The 24,331-nt window shown below is 50.9% G+C and overlaps 1 protein-coding gene across 2 annotated transcripts; it reads right to left on the bottom strand.

Moving 5' to 3' along the window:
• Positions 1 to 1,530: 1,530 nt before the first annotated feature.
• On the bottom strand, positions 1,531 to 23,376 carry PRDM8 (PR/SET domain 8). 2 transcript variants are annotated; one of them, XM_036337502.1, is made up of 8 exons: positions 22,923 to 23,376; positions 18,401 to 18,558; positions 15,799 to 18,211; positions 9,232 to 9,490; positions 8,041 to 8,194; positions 5,579 to 5,799; positions 4,341 to 4,572; positions 1,531 to 3,918 (listed from the first exon to the last, which is right to left on the bottom strand). In XM_036337502.1, exons 6-8 carry the CDS (start codon positions 5,795 to 5,797, stop codon positions 2,348 to 2,350), a joined length of 2,022 nt encoding a protein of 673 aa, XP_036193395.1. In that variant the 5' UTR covers positions 5,798 to 5,799; positions 8,041 to 8,194; positions 9,232 to 9,490; positions 15,799 to 18,211; positions 18,401 to 18,558; positions 22,923 to 23,376; the 3' UTR covers positions 1,531 to 2,347. The 2 variants fall into 2 exon arrangements, with proteins under 2 accessions (XP_036193395.1, XP_036193405.1); XM_036337512.1 differs by lacking the exon at positions 22,923 to 23,376 and having other exon boundaries at positions 16,620 to 18,211; positions 18,401 to 19,018.
• Between the last annotated feature and the right edge of the window lie 955 nt (positions 23,377 to 24,331).

Raw genomic sequence — 24,331 nt, 5'->3', positions numbered from 1 at the left:
ATGTATCCTTCAAAAAATATGATTCCTGACTAGGAGGAAGCCGGTTTCCAAGCAGCATTTGCTTGCCTTTTTTAAACCTAAGTTCATGTCTGAATCCCCAACAAGTCATAAAACCTTCATAGTGAAAAAGATTCTGGAAGGATAGGGCACAAGGAAAGGACATTCAAGTTTTTTGTTTTTTTAAAAAAGTTAGGCCCCAAGCAGCCTGGGGTGTGTTTGTTTTTAAAGAAAATTTTTTTTCTGAGATCCATTAGTGCCCCATGGTCATACTAGTCCTGAATAGCAGTTGGAACTGGCATTTTGGGCTGTTCTTCTCATCACACTTTGCTGGGGGTTAGTGTTTCAGATCATCCAACTGTTTGCCTAGCAAAACAGAGAGCAGGCCTCAACAACTTGTAGTACAGAAGGCACTTGGATGATCTTAAGGAAGTCAATCATCTTTTCACCAATCTGAGTCACATTACATCCCTTTGCCCTACACAGACTTTACCTGCCCCCTGCCCTAATCATTACTTAACACAATAAAGCCTTTAACATCCTTTTAGGGGAAAAGCTTTGAATGTCTACAGTGAGATCATGTGCTAGTTTCCCATTTCAGGCCTTTTCATAAGTGCCCTCCCGACAGGGGAGGGTTGGCAAGATGTGAAGGAAGGGGGGGGGGTGGTGGAAAAGAACACCTCTGATAGATAAATCAGTGTCATGTCTGTAACTAACACATGCATAGAGGGACTCTCAAGATGCCCATGGATTAAGTTCATGCCATCCTAAGACCTAAAGGATCATCATCCATTTGGCTTTGCATCCAATGGTTGCTGGATATACCACACACTCTCACATACACGCTATTTAACTAAGATTTGCTGTCAGTATATGAAGATTATAGAGGGACTTTTCATAAGAGGAAAGGCAGGGAGAGGGAGGAAAGTTATGATAATGCTCCAGAACTAGTTTTGTTTTCTTGTTTTTTGTTTTTCCAGAAGCTGCTCAAGCCTTTAGAAGGAAAGCTGGGCCCTGCAGTACAGGCAACTTTGGTCCTTTCGCCTTGGTTTCTGAAGAAACTCTCCATAGGGTCTCTTAATGGGTTGTGACAGAATGCTAACGGGTTCCAGAGGACAAGATACTCTTCCATATAGGCATCACCAATAGAACCTTAATTGGGCCTTTCATCTGATTTCCCTGATCCAGGCCTGAAAATTATCTCTGGTCCCTTGTAAAGATGCTAATTATCCTGCTGCTGAAAAGAATGCTGACATCCTAATGACAAGTTAGCTTCGTGACAGGCATCTTTGTTTAAATGCTTTGTCCTTTGATCCAGCTAAAGATTTTCCAAATAATAATCAAACCTTGTCTTTTCTCTTTTAGGCTTTTGGAGTAAATAAATGCAAGTGAGGCAGCGTTTAGCATCCCTCTGCTGCTAGCTCTTCTTTTCAGGGACTCAGTGAAAATAGATGGTATCTACTCAAAGTGTAGCTCTTGGCTACAAAAAAACAAAACAAAAACAAAACATATTTTAAAACACTTTCCAAATAATTGCTCTGAAGAAAATAGTCATTTATTGTCAAAGCATCCAACATACCCGGATAATCTATAAAGTTTAATAAATCTTTCCAGGGATAAAAGGAACACATAACTATTCAGACTCCATTTCACTGGCACAAAAGTTACACTTTGTATTAAAAGGAAATACATATTTACATAATGATGACATTCTTCATTGAAGTCCATAATCATTTCATGATACATGCGCTTCCCCCTGAAAACGGAAATGGAATGGTGACCCCCTTTTTATAAGAACACAAACTGTCATCAGTAAATGCAGAAAGCATCTCACCCTCCTCCTTTACTTTATATCTAAAATAAATTTTGCCCTTACATATAATTATTACATCTAAACTGTAAGTGCTTAATAATTTAAGTAGAAACGTATGACAAATGCATCAATATGTTGCAATATATGACATTTTTAAAAATGTATCTTTGTTTTGGGGAAAGTGAAAATGCGTGCATTTAAAAGAAAACCCCTCAAACAACCCACCCATCAAAAATCCACCATCCTGTCTCGTGTGTGTGTGTGTGTGTGTGTGTGTGTGTGTGTGTGTGTGTGTGTGTAGTGTAGGTCGAAGGTAAACATTTGAATGAGATGACTGGAGGAGCATGTGTGTGGGGGGGGGGGTGAGAGAGAGAGAGAGAGAGAGAGAGAGAGAGAGAGAAAGTGAGTGTGAGACTGTCGCCCTGGGTGCAGTGTTTCAGGTCACAAGGAGGTGGTGGATGCCCTCGCGTGCTTGCTCCTACAGGTGGCTTGACTGTGCGTGTACGCGCCGCGTGGAAAGCTGGGGTCCCGTCCAGGTCAGTTATGGGAGGTCATGTGCCTGGAGAGGTGGTGGCGCTCCCTGAAGGACTCGTTGCAAATGGGGCACTTGAGTTTCTCCTCCCGCCTTCGCTTCACAAGGGGCTCCATGGCGTACTCCTTTTTGTGATGCGACCTCATGTGGTACACCAGGTCGGAGGTCATGCGGAAGGAGGCATTGCACTTGGCGCACCAGTTCTGCGCGGGCAGGCACAGCGACGTGAAGGACGGCGGCAGCAGCGTGAGCGCCGAGGGCAGCTGCAGCTGCAGGGGCCCCGCCGCGGCCGCGGCCGCCGAGCTCTTGGGCCAGAAGGCGGTGGCGTAGAGGAAGGGGCTCTGCTTGGGGAGGCCGCCGCCGGGCAGGGCCGCGCAGCCGGCGTTCAGGTCGGCGGCTCCCTGCAGCTTCACGGCCAAGGGGTCGGCGGCGGCGGGGTAGAGTCTGGCGGGGCCCACCCCGTCGCCGGGGTGGCACGGCTCCAGCGCGCTCAGCTTCTGGCCCAGCACCAGCGGCGGCAGCTGCGAGAAGGAGCGCGCCGGCTGCGAGAAGGCACTTTTGCGCTCGTCCGCCGCCGCGCCCGGGCCGCCGCCCGCCCCGCCCGCCCCGCCCGCGCCCGCGCCGCCGCCGCCGCCCCCCAGCTGCGGCACCGACGTGAAGGCGCTGCCCCGCGCCGGGCTGCCGCCCTCCAGCCGGCCGGGCAGCGGGCCCCCGGGCCGCGGGACCAGCAGCTTCTCCGCACCGGCCGGCGAGGCGGCCACGGGCGTGGAGGAGCCGCCGCCGCCGCCGCCCGCATCCTGGTCGTCGGCGGCTGGAGCCCCGCCGTCGGCGGCGGCCTCCTCCTGCAGGCCGGCCGCGCGGGCCGCCTTCTTCACCTCCACGAAGGCGCTGCGCTTCGCCTCGCCCGTCTCGGGGCTGGGCGGCGCGAAGGGGCGCCCGCTGTCCTCCAGGCCGAAGTAGCTGCCCGCGGCGCGGTACTGCTGCGGCGTGCACACCAGGTCCTCCTGCGAGGCGGGCAGGGGCCGCTCGGCGAGGCGGCCGCGGCCCCCCACCAGCCCCGCGCCGCCGCCCTCGGCCGCCTCCTCGGGGAACTTCCTCTTCCCTTTGCCGCCGCTCGCGGCGCTGCCGTCGGGACTCAGCTCCGCCTCCTGGTGGCCGCCGCCGCCGCTGCCGCTGCTCAGGCTCCGCACCGGGGAGCAGCTGCCGCCTCCGCCGGAGTTCTCCAGCTCCCGGGCCAGGTTGTGAAAGTCCGTGGACGGCTTGGTGCCGCCGCCGCCGCCGCCGCCGGTCGCCGGAGGGTTGCTGCCCTCGGGGGAGGGGGCCGGGTAGTGGTGGAGAGGGCCGGCTTTGCAGAACTTGGGGCCTGGGCCCAAGGGCGCCTCCGGCGGCTGCCGCTGCTGGTCCTTGCCGCCGCCGCCCCCGTGGTCCTTGGTGCCCACGCCGCCGCCTTGCTCGTCCGGGGGGCTCCTCTCCGCGCTGTGAATTCTCTTGGGGCAGCGGAAGCGCAGGTGCGCCACAAAGGGAAATTCAAACTGGAAACGTTGGCTGCAGTCCAGGCATGTGTAAGGGGACGACCCTGCTTAGAGAGCAAACGCCACACACACACACACGCACACACGCACACACACACACACACACACGCACGCACGCACACCAAGTGATTACTCAGCATCGTCTCCAGTTTATCATCACCCCCTTCACAAGTCCACCTTCCTTTCTCAGGGCCTGGGTGCCTGAAATGAGAAGATCCTTTGCGACTGATCTAACCTTCCCTCCCGATTGGGGGGAGTGCAGTAATTAAGCCAAGTGTCCACTCTCCTACCCCCACGACTTTTCCTCACCTGCCTGCCCAGCTTCATTACGTACTAATCTCGGAAGCTTCCTTAGAGACGCCCAAAAGGAGGAGAGGCACGCACAGGCGCCGGAGTGAGCCCCGCCGCTCCCTGCTTCGCTCCGCGGTTAGCTAAGGGCCCCCACACAGGTCTGGAGCCAACCTACCATTCATTTTGCTGTGGGGTCTAGAGGGGCAGAGCAAGAGTAACTCAGTCAGTTCTTTGCCGTACCAAACTAGCAACTCCTCGTCTTTGGCAATCCTGCGGAGAGAGCGGTAGAACAGCTGTCCGTTTTTTATATAGGCTTCCAGGTTCTGCTCCTCTTTCTCTCTGGCTGACTGCACCAGACGCAGCCACATGAGACCTTCCGAGGAACCATTTGCAGCTGAGGTGTCCACCTACAATTGAGAAAAAAAGAAAGAATACAAGAAGGAAGGGGTTTGGGGAGGGAGACTCTTGTGAGAGAGTGAAGCCAGAGGAACCAGGGCCATTTCCTGCATGTCATTCTTTTCCAAAGAATTATCTGAGATCAGGATTCCAAAAACTTGACCCAGGTTGGCACCCACCCTCATGCGTGTATCCAGCAGGCAAGAGAGTCATCCTTTGAAAGTCTGCGTGGATCATAGATTATTTCAGTAGTCTTTTTCACATATTGCTTGAATGTCAAATGAGGAATTTTCCTTCCAATTCAAATTAGTGTTAACCTCTTGAGAATTTACTTCTAAATTATCCCATATTACAAAAATGTGGGGGAATTTGGTTCGTTTTGGAAATAAAAAGGTTAGATCTCAGACATTATTGTGTGGCTTCACTCATCTTCCTAATTTTAACTTAAACAATAGTTTTTACTTGTAGAGAAAGGATAGGAAGTAAGAGGGTTTTTATCTCTAAACTTAAACATATGGATTAAATGTAATTTTATTGTCAAACCATATGTGCAGGAGGCAGCCAATCAATGTGTTTCTCTCACATCGATGTTTCACTCTGTCTTTCCCTCTCTCTTCCACTCTCTCTAAAATCAATGGAAACATATCCTCGGGTGAGGATTTAAAAAAATACTTCTTGAACATTTTTATGTAAATCCCAACTCCGGGCACTAGATATCTTTTCCAGAAGGGGTAATATTATTTAGGGGAACAGAAGGCCTGCTACGTTGGAAGGCAATCATGCCTAATACTTAGGATAAAAATACTTACAGAAAGTACTTATTATGCAAATAGCCTCAATCTTCTGAAAATGCCCAGAGTTAAGGTAATCACTAGGAAAGCCCAGAATTAAGGCACTGCTTTAGACATACCTGGTATTTCAAATCACATTTTATCATTTGTTCTCAGAAAATCAGTTGACAATAACTAGAGTTTAAGTTTCTTTTTCAATTTTTGGCGAGCATTGGCCAAGACTTACCCGGAAGATATAAGGAACTGTTCTTTTGTCGGTGGACTTGAGAGCTATGAAAGCTATGCTGTCGTACAGGGAGGTATGGCTCAGGACGCAGGGCCCGAATATGGCATTCTCAGGAATGTCGCAGGTGGTGTACACGCTGGTGAAAATGTCTGTCAGACACTGTTGGACGGCCTTGGCATCTCCATCCCAGATGCCTCGCTGGATGCCTGAATCCTCCATCCCTGGAGACAAACACACAGGACACCAAACGGAGTTACATTTTTCCTTTTGCCTTTATGAATCCAGACAGAGCGTTTTAACTACTCGACAGATTTTTCTTGAATTTTGTCTAGCTCTTATTTTAGAAATAAAGCCAATAGCAGATTCACCCTGCATAGTGTGAAGATGCCAACTCAGGAATACTTTCCTTTTAAGAAGATCCTGGAATAGTGGGAGCTCAGGGTAGACTGGAGAGAGAGAGAGAGAGAGAGAGAGAGAGAGAGAGAGAGAGAGAGAGAGAGAGGGAGAGAGAGATTTTTTTTTCAGTAACTCGGGGGTGGATGGGGCAGGATTTGGGAAGGGTGACGGTGGGGGAGAACAATCGTATTTTTTATAGACTTTCTTGACTGAAAGAAACTTCTAACGCTTGGGAGAAAGCTCCTCTCCCTTCCTCCCGGGCTGATTTTATTTCATTTTCTTCCAAAGAGGGGAGCAGCATTAGCGAACAGGTGGAGACAGCCGAGCATGGCGAATGGATTTCAAGTAGAGTGTCAGGGCCACTGATTCCGAGTCAGCTAACCTTTCTCTGCAGCCTCCGAGAGGGGCGAGCGGGGACGTATGTCGGCTCATTACCATAATCCAACACTGTCCCTCCGAGGCTTTAATCAAAAGCAGCAAGCAGAGGTAATTATTTTCTTCTCGACATGCTTATTTATGAAGGAGGGTGAATCCCAGTTACCTTGCCATACAAGGGGTGGATTGAGACGCGTGTGCCTCGTGAAGGGAGAAGGTACAGGGCAGGCCAGAAGTGTCCCCCGTTTGAGATACCGCGTGGGTAATGACTGGTGAGTTCTCCATCCCCCAGATCGGGCCCTGTCTGGGCGAGAGGGGGCAGCCCCGCTAGGGAAGCTGTGGGTGGACTCTCCAGCTGTTCCATCCGCAGCGATTGAGAGAGTAATGCCCGGATGGAGGGCTCTCTATTAAGCTGTCATTTGACATTTTTCTCCCTTGCCACTGGACAGTGCCTACAAGGTGTATCATTTAAAAAACATAACTAGAGCTGGTATTTAAAATTTAAGCTAGCTTTGAACTAACTGCTTTGTTCACTCTTTCTGATTGATTCAAAGACCCCCCCCCCCCACGTTGGGTTTTCCCTCCTAATGCCAACATAGGCAGTCATTGATGTATGTTTTGTGTAATTTAAGTAGCGGGAAAGTGTAGACGTAATTCTTTTCCTGAGAAGCTGTTCATTACGGATATTAGTGATGTCCATTTTTATCTTAATGTCTATTAACCAATTAATCTTGCAAATGTGATTACAAGGTAGGTAGTGCTTTTTTTTTTTCTTCCCAGTTAACAGAGCGTGAAACTTTGGTCAGCCTTTTTTTTTTTTCATTCACGCTGCTGCAGCCCCCAAATGTCAAGTATTGGGCTGTATCTGCCAGACAGAAATAAGAGAAATAACCCTAAAGGAGAAACTTACTTTCTGCTACAGCGTCTATCTCTGGGCATTTTTACCCCACACAGAGTAGTCTTTCTAACCTCCGATTGAAAATCTAAATATTTATGTTTAAAAATCCTCCAGAACCTCTCATCTCCTTTTCAACGAAATCCTGTTCTCTCCTTTTCAATTTTCCTAATTCAGCGTTTTATGCCCCAATTTCTCCTTTTAAAAGTCTCTTTCACACAAGCGTTTCATTGTGCCTGGAGGTCGCCCCGTCACGTCGGGCAACAGCAGGGGCACGATCATTAACATGCAGTTCCACCGAACAATACGGAGAAAAGATCCTCGCTGCGCCGCGCTGACGGGGGGCCGCGCCGCCGCCCGGAGCTCCCAGCCGGCCACAATACGCGCTGGCCGAGGGCAGAGCCCGGGCTGGCTCCTCCGCGCGGCGCGGCGGGCTTTGCCACCCAACCTCTCCCAGCTCCGCATCCTCCTCCAGGCCCCGGGCTCTCACCCGCCCGAGCATCCTTCCCGGAGCCGGCCGGGCTGCCGGGAAGCCCGCGCTGCCGCCGGCCGCTCGCCCTCCCCCGGAGGCAGGCATTGTCTGGCGGCCGCGCGCTCCGCCGTCGCTCGCTTCTCGGGCAAAGTGCTCTCTCCCAGCTCCTCCCTTTGTATCATCTTATTGGCAGCAGAGATCCCCTCCACAACGATTTCCCCCCTCTTCTGGATACTGAGGAAAGCGAAGGACAGAATTTTCCACTCTCCCCACCAAACCTGCCTTCCTCCCCTCCCCCTCCCACATCAATGCAAACAGACTTACCAGTAATCGGGTCGGGATGCAACGGCCAAAAACGCCACCTGGAACCCGGAGATGCTACGGAGTGTTTCTTCCGCCTATTGTATCAGTGTATTTCCATGTCAGGAGGTGTTAGTATTGCTGTCTAGTAGGCTCTGCCTAAAGAGAGGGAAGAGAGCTGGAGAGATGGGGAGAGTGAAATGATGGGAGAGGGAGAGGAGAGGGAGAGAGAGAGAGAGAGAGAGAGAGAGAGAGAGAGAGAGAGAGAGAGAGAGAGAGAGAGTTGTACAGATGGACCCGATGCAGTGACTGACTGGCACGCAGACACACACTTTTTGTTTGCTGCACATAATCTGCCCAATGACGCGTGACAGCCCACGTCCCCTCCCTTTAACTCTTTGCTGGGCTGGGCGCTCCCTCCGGCGCTGTCTGCCTGGAAGCGATCTCTAGGGCCTGCCCGCAGCCCTCGGGGCCGGAGCGCCTTCCCCAGGTGGCAGAGAGCGCCTCTCCAAGCACGGCTGGCCCGCCTCCTCCTAACGCATCGCCCCTCTGGGACTGGTAGGACGGGAAATCAGTTCAGGGGTCCGAAAGGGAAGTACCAACAGAACTGGAAAGGGCCTTTTCCCGTTTCCCTGGGCACTTGGAGAACCTCTGACAGAAAGATGGACCCTCGGCGCCGCACCGACCCGACCCGACCCGCGCGCATTTCCTGGGGTCTGAGTTCTGTACAGGGGAGGGGGGCTGCGGATGAGCCCAAGGGATTCTCTGGCCACTGAGCCGGCACTGGTTCGCGCAGCCAGTTGCCGGGGGCTGATAAACCAGCTCCAGCTCTCGCCAGGAGCGCTCACCCCACCAAGCTCTTCCTAGCAAGCATCGGAAAGGATGCGCTTTGGTGAGAATTTGGCCCACTCCCTCTGCTGAGCCGGAGACGGGGCAAGGCAGACAGCGTGGCGATGCTGCCAGACCTAAGGGGATTTACAGGGTTCGTCTGGTCCTGGGACACCAGTACCGGATGGGGGAAAGGGTGGGGGGAAGATGGGTGGGCCGAACCCAGGTTAGAGTCCTCACTGTTCCGCCCTCTGCCCCGAGCGTTCTGCATAGTCCCTGAGGGGGTCCCGCGTTGGGGTCGGCCGGCATTCTAAGACCTCCGGGTGTGTGTATGTGTGTGTGTGTGTGCGGGGGGGGGGGGGGGGGAGTCAAAGTAAAAATGATTACCCAGATGTGCGCCGGAGCGATGTTCCCGTCCAGCCGGTGGCGGAAGGTGGTGGCAGAGCGGGTGGAGTGGCCGCGGCCGTCTGGGGAGCTGGTTTGTGCGCTAAGCCACTTAGAGGCGCTGGATGGCCCCCTTAGGGCTGCAGCTGATGCTGATGACTTGAGGTCTTTAACAGCCTGAAAGTTGACTCCTTCCACAGGGGCCCCCACGCATTTTCGCTGGGGATTCTGGGGTTCTTTCTCGCAGTTCAACTCTCTGCTCCTAAGGGAAGAAAGGCCTTTGAGTGGTATGGAGCGCCCCACTCCCTCAGCACCTCCCTCTTCCCCAGCACCATTACATTGGAGGGGGCAATCCGTGAGCTTTAGATAAATCGGCTGTGTAGCCGGCTAAAGTGGGCAAAGCAGAACCGCGACTTGAGGAGAGGAAACAGCCTGGGTTTTATCCAGTGTTGGAACAAGGTGGTGGATGGGGGGTTGGCGAAGAGCCGCTTTAAAGGAAAAGGTGCGCGCGGTGTTAGTTTGATTCTCTCTCGCAGTTCTGGGACCTCCCCCGAACCCAGTGAGGCAGCGAGGCCCTGAACGCCTCTCCTCCCCTCTCCTCCGGGCGCCTGCGGTCCAAGGAGGCCAGGAAAGGATTTTGCTGAGAAGAAGAAAAGAATGTGCGAGGAATTTCCCAGCAAGTGAGTTCTTTTCTCCTCGGTCTTTCTCTCTGTGTTCCCTTCTCTTCTCACCGGCCCCCGGCCAGTCCCCACATAACTTCCCAGTCCTCCTCATCAGAAAGCTGTCGCGTAGGATTAAGCTGGGGTTCAGGGTTGGGAAATCCCCATATATTTGGGGGTGATGGGGGGAATTCTCCCTTAATTTCGGATTTAGCCACTGATTTTTTCAAAGAAAGCTTCTCAAACTGCTGTCGTGTTTTAACTTATCATTTCTCTTTCTGCATGTGTGCACACTTTTAAGTAGTTTGGCTAAGGGCAACTCATGTATGACCAAGGCTCCACGCTGAGGGTTCTCACAGGTCCATGTATGAGAATCACTGTATTTAGCCATCAATTGTCTTATGACTGGATGCTCCATTAATCTCTCTCTCTCTCTCTCTCTCTCTCTCTCTCTCTCTCTCTCTCTCTCTCTCCCCCCCCCATCACTTGTTTAAAGAACGGGTGGGGATTAGAAATGTCAAAAGAACTGCCTTAAACACCTAAAAAAACAACCCACAACATGAAAAACTTGTCCCCAGACACTTATGTGAAATCAGAGGAGACTAAAAGGATAAAGAGAGACACCAGTGCAAACAAGAGCAAATTAAGATGAAGAAGTAGCCACAAGGGAGTTGTGGTCCCTTAGAAACTATAGTCAGATAAGAGAAGGAAGGTGTGTGAGTGGTTTGGGAACAGAGTCCTCAAACCTAATTCCATTAAACTGTTGAGCAGAACATTCCTTAGGCCCTTCTTTCGCTGTTATTTAGAGAACAGGAAGTTTGCCTTTCCCAAGAAAAAGCATCTGCCCATGCAAGCCATTAAAAAAAAAAATCTATTACATGTTCTAAATATAAAAGCATCTATTCCAGGATGTGGACATTCTGGAAAACCTTAAGCTCTAAATGGAAGGCATTTTTCTTTTGCCTGGCCTTTCTTTTCTTAAATAAAAAGGACATATCTTAGACTATGTCTCCTTTGAGGTACTAAAACCTAGATTCCAGTTGGTATAAAATAATGTTTCTGTTACTTAAGTTGGGGGTAAGGGATCTTGACCTTCCAAATCTCAAGCAGAAAATAGCTAAGATTTATCAAGGAGGGGAGAGATGTATTGAGAATCTGGCCATCAGATGACATTTCCTCTCTCAGTTTCATCTTTCTGCCCCCTAATTAGATTTATCCTATTGATTTCAGAAAAAAAAAATCCCCAAAGAAAAGAATTTCTGACATTTTGTAAATCCAACCAATGCTTTGTCTTATGTATTAAATGACTGACATAACAAAAAAGCAAATATGGGTAGGAGGAAGCTAGAAATTCCTATTTTGAAGGTTTTCCAGTATTTTAAGTGGTACATATTTGCTTGGTAATATAAATGGTCCACATGACCATCATTGAAAGGAGGTAAAGAAAATCTATAAGTTATGTTTATTTCTCTGGAAATGCATGGGTGAAAATGGTGCATAAACTACTTTGAAATCACTCTACATTATTACTCCCTGGAATTCACTGACACTAAATGAAGGCTTGAGGCATTTATTCAGCCTTAAAGAGTGCTGTAAAGCTGAAACCGGTTTGGCTCAGTGGATAGAGCATCGGCCTGCGGACTGAAGGGTCCCAGGTTCGATTCCGGTCAAGGGCATGTACCTGGGTTGCGGGCACATCCCCAGTAGGAGATGTGCAGGAGGCAGCTGATCGATGTTTCTCTCTCATTGATGTTTCTAACTCTCTATCCCTCTCCCTTCCTCTCTGTAAAAAAAACCAATAAAATATATTTTTTTAAAAAAAAAGAGTGCTGTAAAGTGCACCTTGGTCAATAGTTTTATCTAATTCACATGAAACAATGAGTTTATGCATATTTTTGGAGCTCTTTGCTCTGGATTTTATTTCCAATTAAATAATTAGAGGGATGACAATGAAGCGTGAGGACGTGTTCACCTAGCTCCACTTCAGCAAGGCCCCAGCACTTATGGTAAAGATACATGTGTAGACAACTGCAGGATTGTTTGGGAAGAGGAGGCTGGAGAGAGGCCAGTGAATGAATGATTCCTGAAGCGAAGCCTTGTCCAACCCAAGTGAGAGGATGGAGAAAGTGTAAGAAAGGAAATCTGATTCTTAAAGAGTATTACAATGTACATGTTCTCTCCCTCCCCAGGGTAGAGAAATGGGGCCCCAAATATCTCCACTTCTGTGATAGGAGGCAGGTAAAATCTCTAAGGATAACTCACTTAGAAGGGTTGTTACCCTATAAGAATGAAAATACATTGTTTTTCTTTATCCTTCTCTAGGTCCAAGTTCACCTCCCACTAAAATTCTATTTCCAAAGTTCTACACCAGCAAAGGTTAGTTGTCAAAAAATGTATAGCAATTCATGGTGAAGGAAAAACATACTGGAAGACAAGAGGGATGCCAAGAAAGCAGACAATGGAAACTTCTTCCTAAGCTTATTATTTTCCCACAGAAAGATCTCTGGAAGGGGCTGTGAGAGTTGGGGGAGGCAGGAAAAGGAACTTCATAGCCTCACAATGGGGAATATGGAAGTTTCTAAGGAATCACTTAGAGGCAAGAAGAGGAAGACTTGCTAAGCTGGATGGGGACACTGGGGTGTGTGTGTGTGTGTGTGTTTAATTTTTTAAACTATACATGGCAATCTCAGTTTGGGTCTATTCCTTACACTAAGTATTACAGTTGGTTCAACAGGTGAGAAATCATTAAATGTTTCCCAGGCTGGTCCTGGGAGAGCAAAAAACATAAGGGAAAGATGCATAATTTTGTAACCTGTGAAGATGGCTTCCAATTCCTGACTCACATTTTTCTCTCTTCAGCATTTCCTCTTTCTCAATAAATGATAGCTGTTTTTAATGCTGCTGCTGCTACTACTACTTCCACAGCTACTGCTGTCCTTTCTCAAATTTAAAACCAAGGTATCTCATGTTCCACTTGCCATTCTGTTGGAGTTCAGCAGTAAGCTGGATAAGCTTTGAGGACTTTGTGTAATTAATTCATTTCCTCTCCTAGATCTGTGTTGTAGTCAGCTGGCTTAATGGCTTCTGAGTATGACTTCCAGCAGGGCTAGCAACTGAGGTGATAAAGGCACCACCACAGATCTGAAATCAATGCCTCATGGTTACCTGTGTGTGAACTGTGACTCAGATCCAATACTCAGCATCCTGACCACCTGGATTCCCCAAGCTTTTCTGTGCCTTCCCAAATGAATATCTACAGAGCTGACAAAGAATATCCTAGTTTCCTGTAAAATCTGCAGGTTACAAAGGTTTTTGAGAGTCAGACGCTGCAATCTTGCCCATACCTCATTAGTAGGAGGAAGGTTGGAGGAAGAAAATGTAGGCAGGGCCACAGTCAGCCACACTGGACCTCCTTATCCTCTGGGCCAGGCTTTCCAGGCACATCAAGGGGTGTCCAGCCATCTCAAATGGGAGGGAGCATCAGATTTTGAGAAGATTGACTCTAGACCTTAGGAATGTCACCAAGTTGAGAAGTTCTGCATAGGATTTCTTTGCACAACCAGGAAAAGGGACATTATCCCAATACTCAGTATTTGAGTTCCACCTCATTTCCTCTCTATTTTAGGCTATGTGTAATTCCTGAGTTACAAAGAGAGATGCTTATTGACATGCAGTGGGTACATACTGAGCATATTCCCTGGCACCTGATCCCAGCTAGCCCTCTGACTGTGGACGTAGACTGTAAATTGGACTATTGGGGGAAGAGTAGCTCAAACCATTTCTCTCCTAGGAAGAGGGTCTAGGCAGAGCACAACATGCCCAGGACATTCAAGCTTGGAATCTGTCCATGCAAAATTCCCTGAAGCCTGAGGAGAGACAGACATCTGATTTTCTCCATGGAAAATGAGAAGCAAAAAAGAAAAAGAATGAAAAGGATTTGGGGGAGTAGATATCAATTAGTAACCACAGCAGTGATGATTCACATTGCTTTGTTAGAGTCTTAGAAATATAATTTATTTCTTCACAATCTATGTTCTCATACCTGAAGTGCTCTCCTACTCAATTGCAAATTGGAATCTTTCATTATTTCAATTCAAATGAATTGCAGATGTTTCCTTATTCAATCCGGAAGTATTATTTTAGCATTGATGGAAGACTGTCTCCCCAAACACTGTACAGAAAGCCAATAGCCTTTAACAGATTTTCATAAGCAATTAAAAACTACCAAGTTTTACATTAAGTCTTTCTTCAATTCCAATAATTGGAGAAATGGTCTCAAAGAATTCCAAGATCGACTTGTCATAAACAATAGTAACAGCATGACTACTATAAACACTATTGTACCTGTATTTTATTTATTGTATTAAATGTAGTGGTGTGACATTGGTTCATAGGGTCATATGGGTTTCAAGTGTACATTTCTATGATACATGATCCGTATGTTGCATTGTGTGTCTATCACCCAAAGTCAAATCCTCTTTTATCACCACATATTTGGCTCTCTTTACCCTTTACCCTCACCTACCCTGCATATATATATATATATATATATATATATATATATATATGATTTTTTACAGAGAGGAAGGGAGAAGGATAGAGTGTTAGAAACATCGATGAGAGAGAAACATTGATCAGCTGCCTCCTGCACACCTCCTACTGGGGATGTGCCCGCAACTAAGGTACATGCTCTTGACCGGAATGGAACCTGGGACCTTTCAGTCTGCAGGCTGATGCTCTATCCACTGAGCCAAACCAATTAGAGCTGCACCTATATATATTTTAAGCTATGCTCTATTTTTTATTAAAATTTTTATTGACTTTTTTTATAGAGAAAAGGAAGGGAGACTGAGAGAGAGAGAAACATTGATGTGAGAGTGAAACATGGCTCAGTGGTCTCCTGCATGCCCCCTACTGGGGATCAAGCACATAACCTAGGCTTGTGCCCTGAAGGGGAATCAAATTGGCAACCTCTCTGTGAACAGGATGATGCCCAGCCAACTGCACTACACCGGTCAGGGCCCTTACTTATGTTTTAATGTGGCAGAAATAATAGGCAGAGGAATTGATACATATTTGTTCTTTTGAACTTGCGGATTGAGAAGCCAATTCCCAGATGGATTTGGTAGTCATCTGGTAATGTAATATAAAGGTAACCAAGATATTCATAATCTCCTTTAAATTTTAGGGAAAACCCATATTTTAAGAATAAATATCCAGAATTGTCAAATAAATCTTTCACAAATTCATAATAAGAATAAACTTATTAAATATAAAGACCTGCATGTTGAGTTTTTTTGAAGGCCTAGAATTCAATTTAGGTCTGAACAAGTTTATAGCTGATTAGACAATGTTGTGTGCGTGTGTGTGTGTGTGTGTGTGTGTTTGTGGTGTGTTTAAGCAGGTTTGGGGTGAATATTTTTGAGGGTAGCAATTAAAAAAAACTTTCTGGACTGTGTCATTTTTCTTGACTGCATGCCCATAAAGTAGTCAGTGCTCCTTTTTGCATTGTTTTTGGTAAGATGGTTTTGATAAAATAGTTTGTGTGAAGTCATAGGAGAGCAATTGGTCCTGGAGAAGCAAAACTGAGTAGAGTTCTATGGAATATTTTTTAAAGGTTTTTTATTGGTTTTACAGAGAGAGAGAAAGAGAGAGAGAGAGAGAGAGAGAGAGAGAGAGAGAGAGAGAGAGAGAAGCATCGATATGAGAGGGAAGCATGGATGGATGCCTCCTGCATGCCCTCTACCAAGGATCAAACCACAACCCAGGCATGTGTCCTGACTGTGAATCGAACCTGCAACTTTTTGGTTGTTGACACAGGACAATGCCCAACCAGCTGAGCCACACTGACCAGAGCTAGTGATGTGGTCAGACCCCTCATAGCATAATCTACATTCTAGAATCAGTTTACCTTAGTTAGACCCCAGGAAGTGAATGTTTCCAGACAAGCGGGGATCCTCTGAGCTTGTGGAGATGTCTTGAGGGAGGCAATGCACTGAGACAGGGCAGCAGGTTCCATTTCTTCCCTGGGGGGCTGAATTAGGTGCTCTGTCCCCCAAGCCACCCACAGCTGCATTTGGATTCAGCATTTGGGTGGCGAGGCAAGGCAAGGAGGTACCTGCTAGACCCAGACAATTCCTGTCTGAATTCGGTGGTGTTCATAGCTCAGGAAAGGGCACCACCAAAGAGTGAAGTATGCAGACAAGGTCAAATGACAGAGATGGGCTTCCACATAGGCTAATAAGGTGTCTGGTATAGACCCAGGGAAGGCACTACCCCACCGCATCAGGAAGACACAGACACTGCTCAGACTATGTTTGGGATGACTCACCAAGAGTGCAGAGCCCTGGCAGGGGACTGAGCAGAACAAGACAAGCCATCTTCAGCTGGGCGTAGCTCTTTTAGAAGCAGCACGTGCAAACCATCACCGCGGGGCAGAAAGAGACCACCCAGTAGTGTGCTCCGGGCACTGCAGGACCCTCCAAGGACCAAGCAGCGACCAAGCACACTTACGGGCCAGCCATGTTCTCCAGCCCCGTTTCTCCTCCCTGGAATTAATGCCAATACTTGCCTCCTGCTAGGCGACCCCTTTCCCCTAGGAAAGGCGACTTGAGGTGGCGTGGCTGGGCTTCCAGGAACAGCTATGTTCCTTTTCACCAACCCTACCCCTCACCCCCACTGCATGTCCCCACCGCCTTTCACAGGGTGCTGGGCTACTTTCCCATCACTTACTGTGTGAGCAGACAGCGCCCTCCCCAGCCTTGGTTTTCCTCCTCGGGCACACAGGGCTGGCAGGCGCTGCCTCCCTGTCTCCATGGACGCAGTGCGGGCCCAGGGCAAGCGCACTGTAGAGAGCCAGTTGCTGAGCAGATGGTAAGGGCCTGCTTCCAAGAGCGGGGGCTGCTTTCATTTCAGCCTTGGACATCCCCGGGAGGTCTCTGCTGCCTTCGCTAGGAAACATCCTCCTTGGTGAGAAGTCTGGAGAACTGACCCAAAAGGATCAACCGCTCAGGCTCAGGCCACAGCACCCATCAGGAGAAGGAGAGGGCCAGGGCTCGAATCCTGGCTGGGGAGGCCGGGCAGGTGATGTAACCTGTCTGTGCCCCTGGCCTTCCTCTGTGAACTGACGGCGACGCAGGAAACCCTCTCCGGAGGCTTTTGCGACGGCTGAGGGGAGAGTCAGCGAGCGCAGAGAGCAGCTTCCCGAGCCCTGATCTCAGTGCTGGCCACGGTGGCTGTGAACTGTCACAGCACCTTCTCGGCGTCTCCATTACAGAAGGCGGGGACTGGATTGTGCGCCCGCTTTCAAGGCCGCACAGTGGAGGCTGCAGATGTCTCCCTGGCTCCACGGAGCTCCGGGAGATGCAGGAGGACAGAGCAGCCAGGAGGAATCCGCGCCCGGGCTCAAAAGTCCTTTACCGCGAAGGGCGGCCCGACGGTTCCCACCGCAGCCACAGTCCCGCCTCCCGCTTACGGGGGAGCCAGCAGTTTCCGGCCTGGGACTGTGCATTGGCTTCTAGCCCCGGGCTGTCCCCCAGGCCTCTCTCCGGGTTGGCCAGGGCGGGGGCGTCTCCACGTGGTGGGGGAGCCCAGGAGCAGTGAGCGCAGCGCTGGTGAACTCCAGTGCCCAGGCCAGAGAGCCGAGGCCTGGGGGGCTGAGAAACCTGGGGGACCCTGAGCCCGCTCCGTCCTGGCTGGGGCCTCCACGTGGCGGGCCAGGGCTCAGAGGCAGGGTGGGCAGCCTCCCCTCCCCCCACCACACACACACACACACACACACACACACACACACACACACACACGTCTAGGAAGTGCAGCCACGTGGTTGGCATAGGGCTTCCAGCAGGGCGGGCTCCACCTTGGCAACCCGCAGCCCCGCACCCCCTCGCCCCCGCATGGGCTGTGTGCAAAGCATTGTGGGCAGAGCCGCTTCCCTGGCCTCTAGTCACTTTGGCGCAGACACGGCCCAGCCCTGAGCGGACCCCGCAGTCTCAGGCTCGGTGACCCTCCCGCCCTGCAGGAGCCTCCTGGCAGAGGTCAGCTGTGCGCTCCTCAGTGAGCTTCCTTCGAAGGATCCCAGAGGCAGTGGTGAAGAACTCGAAATTTGGGGTCTGAAACACGTTTGAACCCAGGTCTGCAATCTACTAGCTGTGTGTCTTTGCGCAAATCACCAAATGTCTCTGGATTTTTAGTATCCTCATTTGTAAAACAGCAAAAACATCGATCTCACAGGGTGGCTGTGATTACACCAAAGGGCAAGCCTGGGTCCGGATCTCGGCTGGACTGCTTGCTTGGGTTAGTTAGCAACTCCGTGCTTCTGCTTCCTGTGAAGGGAGTGAACCTGTGAACTAGGGATAATGACACTTACCACAAAAGGTCATAAGAGTTGAATACGGTAAGCATGGCAGTGCATTCAGCCTGGCACATAGTCAGAGCCCGCTTTGCTAATTATTTAAAGCATCTCAGTGCCTGCCACTTTGACATGCCGGGTAAATGTAATTTTTAAATCTTACCTCTCCTGCGCCACCTTTTCTCTTCTTCAGACAGAAACAAAGTGCAAAGATGCATGTCGGTGTGTGTGCACTCCGAACTGGGAAGAGTAGCTTGGGGCAGAAAGTGAGGCGCCAAGTCTGGAAGTTTCATGCCTCGCCTGGCCTTTCCTCTTCCATTGCTAGAGACAAGGCAAAAGAAGAGGACGGCAGAGCAAAGGAGCTTAGAATATGGCAGAAGAAAATGTTTCTTCTGTCAGGAGTGGCATTTATCTATTAAGGAGACAAGAAGCAGAATGGAAGGCCCGGCATTGGACTGGCTTCCATTTCCGTGTTTGGCTGCCAGTTGGCATGCTGGGAGCATTTCTGTGTCTGTGTCATGGCCCCTGGGAGGGAAAGATCTCAGAGAAGAGAGGAAGAGAGGGTGGCATTGCTTTAGGGAAACAGGTTTGGGGACAGGAGGTGCAATGGGTGCCTTCCCTTGCATATGGAGAAGAGATATATCCCTGCAACAGAGAACATACTTGATTCAAGAAGTAAAACTCAGGCCCAGCTGTGTTGGCTCAGTGGACTGAGCATTGTCCCATGGACCAGGAGGTCCCAGATTCAATTCCCAGTCAGGGTACATGCCCTGATTGCGGGCTTGATCCCCAGTGGGGGGCATGCGGGAGGCAGCCAATCAATGATTCTCATCATTGATGTTTCTCTCTCTCTCTCTCCCTTCCTCTTTGAAATCAATAAAAAATAATTTTTAAAAAAGAAGTAAAACTCAGGCAAGAGCAAGAAAAGATATAGGGGTGAATTAGGCCTCCAGTGGAAGGTTGGAATCTGTATATTCCTCAAAACATGAAAATTCAATTTGGAGTCCAAACGTACATCCACAGACACCCCTTAACCATCCTTACAGCTCAGCCCTTTCAGAGTAGGCCCCATATCTACACCACCATGTGCCTCATCACTGCCCCACTCCTTCAGCACCAGTGTCTGCCTCTGACTTACAACTTCCTTTTGTTCTCTGTAGATAATAGGATAATGGCAGGTGATGTTTTATTCAGCAACTAACTGGACATCCAGGAAGACATGGCCCCAAACAGTGTTCAAGACCTTACCCTTCTGCTCCCCCCAACCCCAGGGCAGAGAATGCTGATGCAGCAACAACAATCTAAAGCAGCAATTCCCAACATTTTTCATCTGATGGCATACATCAACTACTTACTAAAATTCTGCAATACACACACACACACACACACACACACACAAAGGCTGTTAAATCGTGTTGTTTACCCATATCTTCAGAAAAAAAAATCACTTCTACTGTCATAAACAACCTGCTTCTCTGGCCCTCTAGCAACTTCAGCGTGACATAGCTAATTTGCCTACAAATGTCAGGTGGTCATAATAATCTGGCATATATATATATCCAATCTGACCAAAACATAAGCATGATTTTGATTCATTCACACCAGACAGCTATTGTTGTGTTGGCTGTTGTCATTTTTTTTTTAAATTTGACAATCTAAGGGAAAAGAGGTCAGCGCCCCTGACTAAATAGTCAGGTTTTGCATGTTTTAAAAGTCTTGCCACACATCAGTGTGCCTCTTGTAGCATACAGGTTGAAAATTGCTGATCTAAGGTATTTCATAAACTTCAGGCTTTTAATCTCCTCTTCTCTCAGACCTGGACTAAAAAGTGTTGTTAACAGAAAGGAGGATGAAATAAAACAAGACCAACCCCTCAATGTTTTGAGCCCTGGGCAAAGGAGAAAGCCAGCGAGAAAGAGCCACAACTTGGAAAAGGCTTCTCTTTCCTGCCATAAATCTCCTCCCCTGGTTCCTCTGCCCAACGGAGCACGATAAAGTCCTTTTCCATAAAGTATTCAGTGTGAGAGCCACAAAGCTCCCCCTATCAGCAGCCATCTGCTTCTCCCATAACTGCTGCTCGGAGCAGGGAAAGCAGCGGTGGAGAAAGGGCCGCTGCGAGACTGCTGGACAAATGAGGGGCTGAATAGCTTTGGTTTTCCCTGTGTATCTGTATCTATAGAGACAGGCGAAGAAAGGCCGCATTATAGTGATACAACAATTGTAAAACAAAACACGGAAGAGGCATCTAAAGGGCAATATCGCATGCATCAGGGGTCTCCAGATAAAAGGAGAGCTAACAGATTTATAGAGACCTTTAATTGGTTTTCAATTGAAAGCTAAAGAGGCTGGGGCAAACTGTGAAGAGTGGCCAAGTGCTCTCCCTCGGCTGTCTGGGAGGCCTGAACAATTTCACGGGAATAGAGCGGTTGTGGGGAAGGGAGGGAGGGGGGAGAAAAGAAGAATCCAGAACCCACTAGCACCTTTGTGAGGGTAGGGAGCAACTCCGTGTCCCTAGCTTTCTCCTCTTTGACCAGGAGATTTGATAGTCATAACAGAGTCTCTCATTTTCTTTCTTCCTCTTCCTCTCCCTACCTCCCACCCTCCTTCATACTGGTAGGCAAGTGGAAAGGTTGCAAAGAAAATAAGTAACCCTAACTTCCCATCCCCGGAAGAAAAAGCCCCTGGCCTAAACACATAGGGTTTTAAACCTCTTCACCCGAGAGAAGGGAGGCCTATTTGAAAGAAGCCCTACCCCAGACCCTCCTCCCCTCTTTTCTAGACTCACACAGGAAAAGCTAAAACCCACAGGAGGCTCTCCACTTAGCAAGGGAGGAGTCCTGGCTTTCGCCCCCGGGTTTGTTCAGGAGCGGATCTCTCCACTTAGCGGGCGCCGTGCGCCTTTTAGCCCCTCAGTGCGCTGCAGGCTGCGCCCCCAGCAGCCTCCGGGCACTGCCCACCCACACAGCAGCCCCGGACACCCGTCCGCCAGTTCCGAAGCCTAATTTATTGGCCCGACCTTTCATTATCTTGTTCGATTTCCTAATTAATCAAAGATAAAAGGCAATGGTGCAAATGATGATTATGAGAAAACTGGAGGCCGGCTTTGAATAAAATGGGAGAATGGAAATATGATGGGACATGACAGTGAAATCTCAAGCATGATGAGCAGACCTCAGGGGGTCAAACCCTGACCCCCTCCCTGTTGCGGGCGGGCCGCTCCTCCTGCTCTAGCGTTGTCCCAAGGGGCCAGCCTCCAAGTTAGGCCTTTGGTGGAGAGAGACCTGGGCTTCCTTCCTCTAGGACCCCCAACCTTACTAGGCACCTGCCCCCCACCCGCCCAACGCACACCCCGCCGCGCCTGCGGAATTGCAGGACTCCTGGCCAGTGATTCCACCCGCTTCCGGAGCGCCTTTGGATGGAAGTGCACCCATTACTGCGCTAACACGCGCAAGTCCCTGTCTTTGGACACTCCGCTAGCGAGGCCAACGCCTCGTGAAACTGCAAGAAAAGAGCCTAGTAGGTCAGAGCCTGCATTTGCTCGTGCGAGGGATTAGCAGAGCCCCTGTCTGGTGCTGCTTTCCAGAATTACGCCCGGGATTAAAAGGCAGACACGGCACGGGCGCACTTTTTACATTCACTGGTGGCTGTGATTAATGTTTTCCGAGGGGATTTGTGCCGGGAGCTTACGAGACATACTCCCGGGGTCTAATGCCCAAACGGCTGCAGGCAGAGGGTCTGTGGGCACGTGCGCCGATCACGGAGGGATTAGGAGGTGTCAGATGGGCCAGGCGCAGTGGCCTTTCAGCGCCTTCCCCCCTGTACCCCACGCCAGCACAGCTGCTCCGGAGAACCGCAGTAAGGACTGCCCCAGGGGCGGGCTTTGGTTTTTAGGGGCAGGTGTAAGGGGAGGATGCCCTCCGCTGTCCTTACTTTTGAGTGGGAGAAAGGGGCTCAGTAGGAAGCCACGGAGCTTCAGGCGCCCACCCAGAAAGGGGAGAACCGAGTTCTGCGTTCAGGAGGATCGCGGCTCCCAAACGTACCGCTCACCCCCAAATCAAAGCGCCTCCTGCCCCGGCCAGGAGGAGAAGGACCGCGTGCCCGTGAGCCTGCCATTCTCCGGGCTGCTTTCGCGGGCACTCGGGGAGGCGCCCGTGAAGAGGCCAGAGCCCGGGCACCCAATACATTCCCCTTCCCGCCACGCCCAGCGCGCCGACCAGCCAGCGGGGGAAGGGACGGGAGCTGGAGAAGAAAGTTTCAGGATGCAAGGAGGAGGCGAGAAAAGGAAAGCAAGCAAGAGAAAAAAATAATAAAATAAAAAGAAGCAGATGGGAAGTGAGAAAGGAGAGGGTAGCGAGAAGAACTGGAAAAGGTGGTGTCGGTGCTGGTGGGCATTGCCGCTCTCCGGCAGTAGGGGGCAGCTTTCAGGCCGAGACCGCCTTCCCATGGGCGGGGGCGGGATGCCCTCGCGGAGCCCGCCCTGCTGCCCGCTCCGGGGTGTAGGGCGCCCCCTCCTGGAGGCCGCGCAGCGGTTCCCAAGGGTGCTCGAGTCCAGTGGAGGCCCAGCGCCCGGCGAGGAGGCGTGGTGCTGGTGCGGAAAGAAAGGGCGGGGGTCCGAGTGGGGTGTGAGGGTGGCAGGGCGCAGTCACACTGTCCCCTCCCTGCGAGCTCCTCCGCGGCCTTCTCACCTGGTGCCTGCGGCTCCTGCCCGGCGACCGCAGCTTCGGCGCGCCCCCCGGGGCCCAGCTCCCGCCCCAGCCGAGGTTTGCAGAGGAGCGCGCCCTCCTCGCCCCGCGCGGGTCTCGCCGCAGCAGCTGGGAGGGAGGGAGCGACCGCCGGCTGCTGCGGGCGGCGTCTGGGGGCCGCGAGCCGAGCTGGAGGAGCCGCCATCTGGAGCCTCGGCGACGGGCGGGGGAGCGGGTGCCGGGGAAGGGGCCTGGCGGCTGGGCCCGGGGCGCGCGGAGGGCAGGGGCTGAGCTTGCGAGCAGCGCCTGGCGGGCCCCGGTGCCGGAGTGTGCGTGCGGGAGGGTGTGTGCGAGGGGGCGTGTGGCCCCTGGGGAGGAGCAGAGGCCTCCCCTTCGGAAGTCCCCAGATTTCCGGGGAGTCCTGATTGGCAGGTCTAGGGAAAGAGCCTGGTGCCAGCTTTGGAGCCTGCCCCCACCCCCCACGGCCCCTCCAGAAGTGGAGAGCTGGGAGGGTGGGAACCCCGACGCGCGCACGCACCCACGGTCGGTCAAAAGTGGTTTTCTCATTTCCCTCTCCTCCCACCTAGTCCGTCCCACTGCAGGAAACACGCCTCTCCAAAGGCATGGGTTTTCGGACACCTCCACACTAAGACAACGACTTCAACTAGATCGCGGGCGGGACAGGCGCTGGCAGGACAGCCCCTTGGGGAAAATACTTCTAGTTTCCGACGGACAGTGGAAGAGGAAGTAGCCGGGCGGAGGGAAACTCATCCTTGCACATGTAGCACTCGCGGCCCCCAGACGCCGCCCGCAGCAGCCGGCGGTCGCTCCCTCCCTCCCAGCTGCTGCGGCGAGACCCGCGCGGGGCGAGGAGGGCGCGCTTCTCTGCAAGGTGTGGTTTCTTCACGCCCCTCCTTTCATTTCAGATTCTTCAAATGTTTTCCTCTCTTTAACTTTAAGAAAAGCATTCCCTTTCCTTGAGTTTGGTTGGAGGCGGGGAATACTCTCAAGGAAGGAAAAAGGTGACGAGTGTAGGGAGAGCTAAGGGAGATGTCCTCAGCCAAGGTTTTAGATGCATGCTAGGGGAGCTGATTGGGTGTATGGGGTGGTGGCGGGAGGTCTGAATTAAAAAAGAAGAGAAAGCCAGGCCCACTCCCACCCTGAGGCATTAAAAGACACCCCCCACCCCCCCACTCCACTCCACTCAGCTGTCTCGCGTCCGGCAGAATGGCATTATGTAAAAGATCTGGCATGTCACCCAGTGGCACATCTGGTAGGTGTAGATGGCATTCATTAGCACAGGGCTTCTATTCTGCAGCATGCCAAAGCCCTGACAGAGATGCCCGCTGCCAATCATTCATTCGCTGCCAATCCCAGAGCGCGGCAGAGCGGGATGGCTCCCTTCCACCCTG

This window comes from Myotis myotis, unplaced genomic scaffold (assembly GCF_014108235.1).
Source record: "Myotis myotis isolate mMyoMyo1 unplaced genomic scaffold, mMyoMyo1.p scaffold_m19_p_1, whole genome shotgun sequence".
Lineage (NCBI taxonomy): Eukaryota > Metazoa > Chordata > Mammalia > Chiroptera > Vespertilionidae > Myotis > Myotis myotis.
This window is presented reverse-complemented; position numbering and strand designations above follow the sequence as displayed.